This window comes from Musa acuminata, chromosome BXJ2-6 (genome assembly GCF_036884655.1).
Source record: "Musa acuminata AAA Group cultivar baxijiao chromosome BXJ2-6, Cavendish_Baxijiao_AAA, whole genome shotgun sequence".
Classification (NCBI taxonomy): domain Eukaryota; kingdom Viridiplantae; phylum Streptophyta; class Magnoliopsida; order Zingiberales; family Musaceae; genus Musa; species Musa acuminata.
This window is the reverse complement of record NC_088343.1, coordinates 39398324-39409835: the sequence shown is the minus strand read 5'-3', so window position 1 is coordinate 39409835 and position 11512 is coordinate 39398324. Positions and strand designations below refer to the sequence as shown.

Here is an 11512-nt window from a genome sequence, read left to right as displayed (position 1 = left end):
GCATGTGAATAATTATTCTCTCAGTGTTTTGTTCTTGAGGGCATGGTGGTTTGGCAGTCAAATCTACCAAAAGATGAACGGAGAGGAACAGAGTATGTGTGGACAAAGGTGCGTCACGTTTCCCATTATCTTTAGCTTCTAAGATTCCCCAAATCACGTACCTTTTTGGACCCCACCGGCATAGATTGTTCACACGACTTCCTCTCTCTTCCGTCTCTCATCCATAGCATCCTCTGCCTTTAAATCCCTTCGTTCCTCTTCCCATTACTCACAACTCTCAACTTACCGGAGAACAAAAATGGCAGCATTCTTGTTCTTCCTCACCATCGCAGCCTTCACTGCCCCCATCTACTCTTCTCGTGCACCCTTAACGTCGGCAGCTGTCCGCGACCCTGAATTAGTAGTACAGGAAGTACAAAGGTAGAGTATCCATGCAGGTTCGGTCAACTTTTTCACATGATGTAGCGCTGTTGATGCATGCATTCTAACTCGACGCCGCTGTTGTCACAGAAGCTTGAACGTGTCGCGGCGGCGACTGGGCTACTTGTCATGCGGCACCGGCAATCCGATCGACGACTGCTGGCGGTGCGACCCTGACTGGGCTGACAACCGGCAGCGGCTCGCGGACTGCGCCATCGGGTTCGGGAAGAACGCGATTGGGGGCAGGGACGGCGAGATATACGTGGTGACCGACAGTGGCGACGACGACCCCGTCAATCCGAAGCCGGGCACGCTCCGGTACGCCGTCATCCAGGAGGAGCCGCTGTGGATCATCTTCAAGCGCGACATGGTCATCCAGCTGAAGGAGGAGCTCATCATGAACTCCCACAAGACCATCGACGGCCGGGGCGCCAGCGTCCACATCTCCGGCGGGCCGTGCATCACCATCCAGTACGTCACCAACATCATCATCCACGGCGTCCACATCCACGACTGCAAGCAGGGCGGGAACGCGTACGTGCGCGACTCCCCAGGGCACTACGGGTGGCGCACGGTGTCGGACGGCGACGGGGTGTCCATCTTCGGCGGCAGCCACGTCTGGGTCGACCACTGCACGCTGTCCAACTGCCACGACGGCCTCATCGACGCCATTCATGGATCCACCGCGATCACCATTTCCAACAACTACTTGAGCCACCATGACAAGGTCATGCTGCTGGGTCACAGCGACGAGTTGACGTCCGACAAGAGCATGCAGGTCACCATAGCCTTCAACCACTTCGGGGAAGACCTGGTTCAGAGGATGCCAAGGTGAGCACCGACCCACCGTTCTTATGAATAGAGGTAATCATCAGCAAATCCATGGTGGAATTCACATCTAACCAAGGATGCAGGTGTCGGCATGGCTATTTCCACGTGGTGAACAATGACTACACCCACTGGGAGATGTACGCAATTGGTGGGAGTGCTGCTCCCACTATAAACAGCCAAGGCAACAGATTTCTTGCGCCCAATGATCGGTTTGCAAAAGAGGTGAGTGCGTTCATGGGACCTTCATTTATCACCGACAACTATAACTACTATTTCTTCTAATAATATTGGTCAGTACGGTGTATATATTTATCTCTGTCTTCATCTTAATCCTTAAGAAAGGAAGAAAGAGAAAAGGTAGGTCATATAAAGCTGTCTCATCATGGTGTTCTTGCAAGTGCAGCATAAAGGTGCAGCAGATTACATTATCCTTTTTACCTTTTACCCTTTTTCCCTATATATATATGCATAAGGTGATAATTTAGAGTACAAGGTAGCAAAGCAAGTACTTCGACACTGCTGCAAGTAAACGTACGTAGTAGAAAGAATAAGGCCTGTGAAACGACTTCTAAGCAGCACGATGGATGTGCAGGTGACTAAACGCGAGGACGCACAGGAGAGCGAGTGGAAGAAGTGGAACTGGAGGTCGGAAGGGGACCAGATGCTGAACGGAGCCTTCTTCACGCCGTCCGGGGCCGGAGCTTCGTCGAGCTACGCGAAGGCGTCGAGCTTGGGGGCCAGGTCGTCGTCTCTCGTCGGGACCATCACCGTCTCTGCCGGCGTTCTCTCGTGCAAGAAGGGATCCCGCTGTTGAACCTCGACCACCACAAGCAGCTCAAAGCGATGCCGATATATATATCTATATATATTTATTCTCTTATCGTTGCTCATTTCTCTTCTTTCACGTACTGCATGGTTAGCCATTACGATACCAACCTCTGCCTGTTAATCTGTGAACCACTTGGGTTCAAAGTGGAAAACCCCATCTGGTTTCAGAGGCAGCCTGTGCAGATGTGTTGATACTACTTGACTTGGGATTTGTCTAAGAATGCCTATTCAACACCTCTCTCTCTCTCTCTCTCTTTGTGTGATGAAACTATCGATGGGACTTGGAGAAGAGGACCATACTGCATGTGAGGATCCGACGGATGAGGCTGACATGTTGGACTTTTGAGACTGCAGTAAGATTCCAAACATTATCACACCAAGAACTTATGATTGTTAAGACCGACACTGCAAGGCCTGTATCCCATTTCATGCTTCCTTGTTCCCCTCATCAACCTTATTTTGACGTTTCTGTTCCATGCCAACCACCAAAACTTCCCAATAGTCCTATTGAATGCTACCACATGCAGCATGGAGATTGTCATTTTCATCCCAGCATTTGACTCACTGCCTGAACACACACATTAACTCCCAAGGTAGGTCAGCAGTGGAAGAACTTGGCCGGATCTATCCTGGTGTCTTACCATCATCATAAGATAAATAACCAAGTAAAATTTACCATAAATGAAAAGTAATTCATAGTTACATGCCAATCTCAATAGTTAAATAATTATAAGAGGGAGATATAAAAAAAATAGTAGTAGATTCTCTCAGTTGAATGCAACCAAGTTCAAGAGAATTAAGAAGAATACAATTGTAAGATGAAGTGACCACTTTCCTTTGTCTCTTCCCTCTTACCTATTAATTAAACAGAACCTTAACACTAAGATATATATTTAAGTAAAGTCATACTTGTCAGCACAATTGGCCTCTTTCTCTATCTCTCTCTCATGACATGTACATGAGTTTATTATATATCAAACAATACCGAAGGGAGAAGGAAGCTTGCAATTGAAAGATATATCCTTGTAAAGTAAAAACTTTATTGACTCAATAATAATTTCAAAAGCTTAAAAGTTGGATTATGTTTGACATGAGGAATCAAACCCAAATGCATAGTATTAATCCAAACAAGGCGAAGATATTGTACATATATTTTGAACACATGATCAGCTACGATGACAAGTTATGTTTAGTTCTATTATACTATGATAAAAGCTGAGTAATTAGTAATTCTAAAAACGGTTGAAAGGAAGAGACCTTCCAAAATTTAGAGACTTAATTACTTCATGATAAGCTTCCTTCCGAAGTGATAGCAACTAAGATCTTCCTTGATAAACAGCTTTAACAATAGTCATAATTTTTTCAACTACACGAGAAAATATCATAGTTTTGTTGAGAAAAATCCTTCCTCCTAACGTGTATAAATAAGGAGTATCATATCAAACTCTATAACATCTTTTTTGTATTTTATTTCTAACATGGTATCAGAGTCATAACCACTTTCTCCTCGGTTAAAGCACCTCTAATCTCGCAGCTGGTGCTGCGGCACCCCTCCTATTTCTAACATGATGTACCAAAAGTCAACTCGGAGGATCTGGACCGTGATTCCCGAATCCTGATGTGATGTGTGGTGGGTCAACACCTAATTTGGAATTAGGGGACTTTGTTTTTACTTTCGTTTATGTTTTTGTTTTATTTCTTTTTGCACGTCGCACCAAATGATAAACACCACTCCAATTTTGATTCCTCTGGCAAAATCACATCAGAATGACAATTGAGCAATTACTCGTACATACTCTACCTATCAAATATAAGAGAACGATTAATGGAGTTGTAGATGTCTATCCAACCCATTAATGGAGTTGTAGATGCATATTTCAATTAGGTTTATGATGTATTGGGTAGTTTGAGTACTTATCCATCCGACCCGTTGGGGTTTCAATCTCACGTAGTTGGTGTTGATGGGATGAAGTTGATGTGCATGGGAACCCACCATGTGAGCATTTGGATGGGAGCTCGAACAGCTGGAATCTTTGAGACGATGACTCCTCGGCGTTTGGTGGCTCGATTGGCCATGACACGACGATGTCACGTGAGCCTCACGAGCATGATTGGCCCCTCCGTGCAGTCATCTACTCCAACACTTGCTTGATGTGCGTTGTATTATCTGATTCCTTTCCTCATCTTATCAAATATATGACACAATGAATATTATTATTTGAGACAAAAAATAACAATATAGTCAATTCAAGTCGACAATATTGATTCATAATTTTATATAATTAAAAATAGTTTAGATAATTCAGCTTATATGAAGCGAATCAGTTCATCAGTTGCAAAATCGAAATTAAAAATCCCTAATATTACTTTAAAAAGAAAAAAATAATAGAATAATTATTTATATCATGTTTTCTTTTATCGTGAAAGTTTGGTAAATGATCTGTGCTACATTCAGTATAAAACTAAGATGAAAATGGACTAAATTAGACTATAAAAGCTCTTAAAATATCAACAAAAATGAGAGAAACCAATTAAGCACCTATGCGATGGATGATTAAAGGTTGGGTACTTAGGTCCATCAAGATTTATAAGGCGACACTGTTGTGATGTTCTAGAAAATTAAGCAGTAGAATGTTGACTCTTGAAACCAAGCACACCAGCACGATCACAGTGCAGATCTTGGGGTGAAAACCGTAGCTGTGTCCTGATTTGCTTACATACTAATTGAAGAAGACAGTCAAATTCAATCTAAACATAGACTACCAATTAGTGCTCGACATATGTCATCTAATTAGCCAGGATAGATCGTATAATAATGATATGAAACTATTTAAACTTACCTAATTAATATGGTGATAACATTGTATCGTCTCCGGTCAACATGACATCTAAAAGAAAATATCTCCACCGATATCCTAGGGGATTAGATTTTATGATCTATAAAAAAAAGAGTCTCGTGGTTCGTGGACTCGCCTATGAGCTCTTACTCGTGGATTAAATATGAGGCCTACAAGCCTATGAACTTAGGTTACTCTTAATCATCTTAATTGATTAAATAATCAATTCATCATATTAAATAAAACTATTAATTAACATAATAATAATTAAATAGCAAGAAAAGAAATTAGAACATCTGTTTATTTCCTTTTTTTTCCTTTCCCTTTTCTCTTACCTTTTCTTTCTTTCCTTCTTTCCTTTCTCTCTCTTTTTTTTTTTTTTTATTTGTTATTCAAATCTAGTTGTTTATTTATGGAGCAGGAAAGTCTTTATATATAGAAGGTGACGAGCTGATAAAATATTAGATTGATTTAACTAGAAAATATTTTTAGAAAGAGTATATTTGTATTTTTTTTTCTTTAGAAAATTATTATTTATAAATAGGTCCCTAGATTTGATTGAGAACGTGGGATAATTGGCAAGTTAAAATTTTACACTGGTGTCCCTCTGAGACAAATGCATCAGAAGAATCTTGTCAGGCACATCCTTGATGCAATTATTTTGGATCCGTTGACTCTTGAAGTTTGCCATTAAGGGAGTCTAGATATGAATGAGCAATAACTCTTGTCGAGCATGCTCTTTTGCATTCGAATTCCCCTCATGAGTAGTTCAAGTCAACATGTTTTGATACTCTCACGTGTCTCTTGTACCCAATATGTTTTATATGAGTAGTTTAAGTTGTTATACCATAACACTCATGCATATCTTCATATTTTGCGCTATCTACTTAAGCAATCTAGGTTAGTGCATCTCGGTGTTAGCACTTATCTCCTATGACTTCCTACATGGGTAATTCAAGTGAGCACACATCAATATCCTTGTGCATATTTAAAGTCCAACATTCCCAACATTGGATGTTCAAGTTAGAATGTTCTAATGACCTCATGTATCGCTTGAGTCTGACACTCCCTATACAAGTAATTTAAGTTGACATGTTCCAATTCCTTCATGCATCTTATGTCTCCAACACTTCATTCATAAGTAATTCAAGTGAGTATATTTGGATATCCACATATATCTCCTATGTCCGATGTTTTTTATATAGATAGTTTAAGTCGACAACGGACTCATATATATCTTGTGATTGAAACTTATAGCACATGCAATTTAAGTCAGCATCCCTATATGGGAAGTTTAAGACAGTATATCATAACTCCCTCTTATGTCTCTTACATTTAACACTCCCTACATAGTAAGTTGAAATTGAGATGTCTTGATACCCTCGCACATGTCCTTCATCTATCACACTCTATGTATATAGTTTAAGGTGCATGCCCCAACACTATCATGTGTTTCTCATGCATGATATTTCCTATACACCAGTTAAAATTAAAATGTCATAATGTTCTTATGCATCTCCTACATTCAACACTCTCTATAAAGAAAGTCTAAGTCGTCACATCTTAGTGCTCGCAAGTGTCTATATATCGAGTGGACTTAACTATTTCTTGATACAAGTAATCACCTTTTAAGTCCCTAAGCTTGACATTATGATTCAACATAGATAAATTTTTTCCCAATGGAGGAGCAAATGATATCGCCAAAGTAATAAACAATCGAGACTTGACTCATAGCAAAATTCAATTAAGACATATAACTAATCGGTGTTTGACATATGCCACCTAATTAGCCATAGAAATTAGCTAGTATAATAATGATATGGTGTCATTTGAACCTACCCAATCAATATGACAACAACATGACATCACATAAATGAAATATTCCCACTGGTACCATATAAGATTGGATACCATGACCTATAAAAGGAGGACCTCTCTAGTTATGGAATCACCTTGACCTGTATGTTTGTGGGCTATCTATGTTATTGTTGTTTATAGGCTGGCCTATGGGCCTATGCTTGTGGATTAAATGTGGGGCCTGTGAGCCTATGAACTTGGGCTAGTCTTAATCATCTTAGTTAATTAAATAACTAATTTATTAGATTAAATAATTTAAATATTAATAAAAATATTAATTAACATAATAATAATTAAATAAATTAGAAAACCTACTTATTTCCTCTTTTCCTTTCTCTCTCTCTTTCTTTTTCTTTTCTTTCTTCCCCTTATGTCTATTCTTCTTTTTCTTCTCCTTTATTATCCAAACCTTGTTTTTCATTAAGCGGTAGGGAGGTCTTTATATAGAAGATGATGAGGAGGTAAAAGATTAGATTGGTTTTGATAGAAGACATTTTCAAAATACATAATTCAGCATTTTATTCTCTGAAATTTTACTAATTACAAATAGGTCCTTCAATTTGATTAAGGACATTGGACAATTGTCAAGTTAGAATTTTACATTAGTGTCCCTCTGTGACAAATATCATCGAAGCCTTGTCGAGCACATCCTTGACATAATTTTATTGGATTCATCAACTTATAAAGAGTTCGCTATCGAGGGAGTGAGATTCGAAGGTGTAGTTAGCTTTGCCAAGCACATCATTTAACATTCTATACTTCCCCTTGCTAGTAGTTCAAGTCAATATGTTCTGACACACTTGTATGTCTCTTGTATCTAATACGTGCCTAACATGGGAAAGTTTAAGTTGTTATGTCGTAACATTTATGCATGTCTCCATATTCGACGCTCCTTATATAAGCATTCTAAGTTGGCACATCTCGGTGTTCGCACGCATCTCCTACAATTTCCTATATTAGTGGTTCAAGTCAGCATACATCAATATCCTTTTATATCTCTAATATATAACACTCCCAACATGGGTTGTTCAGGTCTCTTAGTGAACTCGTATGTTTCTTGAGTCTAACTCTCTCCCTAGGTAAGTAATTCAATTCCACATGTTCCAATTCCCTTATGCATCCCATGTATAAAATATTCTCTACATGGAAAATTCAAGTGAGCATGTTCTGATGTCCTCACGTATCTCTTATGTTCGATGCTCCTTGCATAAATAGTTCCAATTGGTATGCTCCAATGCCCACATATGTCTTATATGTAATTCAAGTCAACTTTCCTACATGGATATTTCAAGTCAGCATACTGCAACTCTATCTCATGTCTCCTCCATTTAACACTCCCTACATGTGTAATTCAAGGTGCATGCCCTAATGCTATCTTGTGTCTCTTATTCCCTATGCAATAGTTAAAATCAATATGCTCTGACATTCTTATGTATCTCGTACATTCAATACTTTATATGAAAAGTCTAAGTCGACACACCTAAGTGCTCCCAAGTGTCTCTATATTTGAATGGATGTTGCTGAACCATTTCTTGATGCAAGTAATTAATATTAAGTTCTGACATTGTGATTTGGCATATATAAGATTTTTCCTGATAGAGGAGCAAATGTTATCGCTAAATTAACAAATAATCAAACCTTGACTTATAACAAACTTCAATCAAAACATAAACAACTAATAAGTGCTTGATATGTAACCTGATTAACCATGGAGGCCACCTTGCATAATAATGATATAGTGTCATTTAAGCCTACATAATCAGTGTGGTGACAACATGACACCGCTTTAGTGTATCCAATCAACATAACATCTAAAATAAGGGATTAGATTTTATGGCCTATAAAAGGAGAGCCTCTCTAGTTATGTACCCAACTTGGCATGCATGCTCCTAGGCTATCTATGCTAATGTGCTTCATGGGCTCATACTAGTAAACTAAGCATGGGGCTACAAGCCTTTGGACTTATGTTAGTCTTAATTATTTTAATTAATTTATTCATTCATTAGATTAACTATTTTAAAATTAATAAATATATTAATAAATATAATAATAATAATTAAATAACAAGAAAAGAAATCAGAAAACCTACTTATTTCCTCTTTTCATTTCTCTCTCTTTCTTTTTTTCTCTTTCCTTCTTTCCTTTTTCTCTCTTCTTTCTTTTCTTCTCCGTTATTATCCAAATTTTATTGTTTGTTGAGTGGTAGAGAGTTTGTTAAGTGGAAGGGAGGTTTTTATATAGAAGGTGATGAGGTAGTAAAAGATTAGGTTGGTTTTGATAGAGAACATTTCTAAGTGTAATTTTGTATTTTAGTTTTTAAAAAATTACTAATTCCAAATAGGTCTTTTGATTTGATTGAGGATGTAGGACAATTGTAAAGCTAGAAACTTACACTAGTATCCCTCTGGGACATATTTATCAGAGAAGAGTTGTCGAGTGCATCATTAGCATGGTTAGGTTAGATCTCTCAGCTCTTGAAGAGTTTGCTATTAAGGGAGTGAGAAACGAAGAAGCAATCACCCTTGTCGAACACATCTTTTTGTGTTTGAACTCCCCTTATAAGTAGTTCAAGTCAACATATTCTGACACCCTTGCATGTCACCTACTTCCAACATGTCATATGTGGGTAGTTTAAGTTGTTATGTGACAACACTCATGCACGTCTCCATATTCTACACTATCTACCTAAGCAATCTGAGTTGGCACATCTCAATGTCTTTACACATCTCCTATGATTTTTTATATGAGTAGTTCAAGTCAGCATATAACAATACTCTCTTGCATCTTTAATGCCTAACATTCACGATATAAGTTGTTTAAGTTAGTTTGTCCTTATGGCTTCATGCGTCTCTTAAGTCTAACACTCTCAGGATATGTTCTAATTCCCTCATGCATCCAATACTTCCTACATGGGTAATTCAAGTAAGCATATCTTGATATCTTTATGCATCTCCTGTGTTTGATACTCCCTACATGGATAGTTCAAGTGACATGCTTTTATCTCTCATATGTCTGATACAATTGAAATATATAACATAAGCAATTCAAGTCACCATCCTTACATAGGTAATTTAAGTCAATATGCCATAATCCTATCTCATGTCTCCTCCATTTAAAAATCCCTATATGAGAAGTTGAAGTTGAGATGGAGGCCCATGCATATGTCATTCCTTTGTTACTCTCTATATGTGCAATTCAAGTCACATGACCTAATGCTATCGTGTGTCAACAAATAATCAAAACTTAACTCGTAACAAAATTATATCAAAACATAGATAACCAATTGGTATATGACATATGTCACCTAATTAGCTATGGATGCCAATTAGCATAATCATGATATGGCACCATTTAAAATTACCCATCAGTATGGTAACCACTACCTCAGTATCCAATCAATATGATATCTTAAACAAAATATTTTCACTAATGCTCGAGGGAATTAGATTCAACAGCCCGTAAAAAAATGACCTCTCTTAAGCACCCACCTCGGCCTATATGCTCGTTGGCTAACTATGTTATGTCATGGGCTAGCCTATGGGCTTATGCTCATGGACAAAATGTGAGGCTTACGAGCTCATAAACTTGGGCTAGTTTTAATCATCTTAATTAATTAATTAATTTATTATATTAATATATTTAAAGACTAATAAAACTATTAATTAATATAAAAAATTAAATAATAAAAAAATAAATTAAAAAATCTACTTATTTCTTTTTTTCCTCTCCCTCTTTTTCTTTTTTCTTTCCTTCTTCTCTTTCTCTTTCTTCTTCTACTCTTTTATTATCCAAATCTTATTGTTTATTGAGGGGTAGCGAGGTCATTAAATACAAGGTGATGAGGTGGTAAAAGATTAGGTTGGTGCTGATAGAAAATATTTTTAGAAAAATATTCTAATAAATATTTAAGTCCATGAAAATTTATTAATTACAAATAGATCCTTTAATTTGATTAAGACATTGCACAATTGTCAAAGTTTGTGTTTCCTCTAGATAGGTATATCACAGGAGCCTTATTAAGCACATTCTTGATGTAGTTTTATTGGATCCATCAACTAGTTCGCTATCAATGGAGTAAGATACTATTAATTAATTTAATTAATTAATAGTAATTAACGGTATAAGGATATGATTGGTAATTAAGGGTATGTTGATAGTATAATTATATTTTATTATTTTTGTAGGGGTCGTCAATAGAAAGGAGGTTGCGAATAGTAAGCTTTAGATATAATTGTAAAAATTAGCTTAGAGATTAAGATTAGATTTACCTTGATTAAAATAGAAATCAGATTGAGCCTTTGGCTTAAATTTTCTTCTTGAAAAAAAAAATCATCCTATACATGTTTTTAAATGATTATGAAAGAATTGACAAATTTTAAGAAGATATTTAGAGGACAATTAGAGTAAGAGAAAGGTGACAAGAAGAGTAAAGAAGGGAAAAGGAAAAAAGATTAAACTAGTTTAAAGGTGTTAAAGATTGGGTCACCGTCGGGTAGACTTACCACCCGTGCATGTATCGAACCACCCGTGCATGTATCGAACGATACACATCGGACCGATAAATGCCATCCATAATATCCTCCAATGTCTTTCATACATTTCACCACAGTCAGATTGATATTGTAAATTAACAAACAAAAACAATTTTAATCTTGGCCTCAAACAGCATCTTCTTCTTCGTCTGACGGAAGTAAGACGTACAAGGAGAATGACAAGAAAAATATGTAACCCTGAAAATA

The 11512-nt window shown here is 37.3% G+C and overlaps 1 protein-coding gene across 1 annotated transcript; it reads left to right on the top strand.

The window, feature by feature from the left end:
* Window positions 1-260: 260 nt before the first annotated feature.
* On the top strand, window positions 261-2313 carry LOC135615545 (probable pectate lyase 18). The gene is made up of 4 exons (XM_065114192.1): window positions 261-420; window positions 511-1251; window positions 1335-1473; window positions 1844-2313. Exons 1-4 carry the CDS (start codon window positions 299-301, stop codon window positions 2063-2065), a joined length of 1224 nt encoding a protein of 407 aa, XP_064970264.1. The 5' UTR covers window positions 261-298; the 3' UTR covers window positions 2066-2313.
* Window positions 2314-11512: the final 9199 nt, after the last annotated feature.

Coding starts and splice junctions, on each gene's coding strand:
- LOC135615545 (XM_065114192.1), top strand. CDS start 299: ATGGCAGCATTCTTGTTCTTCCTCACCATCGCAGCCTTCACTGCCCCC. Junction 421..510: donor GTAGTACAGGAAGTACAAAG/GTAGAGTATCCA, acceptor CTGTTGTCACAG/AAGCTTGAACGTGTCGCGGC. Junction 1,252..1,334: donor CTGGTTCAGAGGATGCCAAG/GTGAGCACCGAC, acceptor CCAAGGATGCAG/GTGTCGGCATGGCTATTTCC.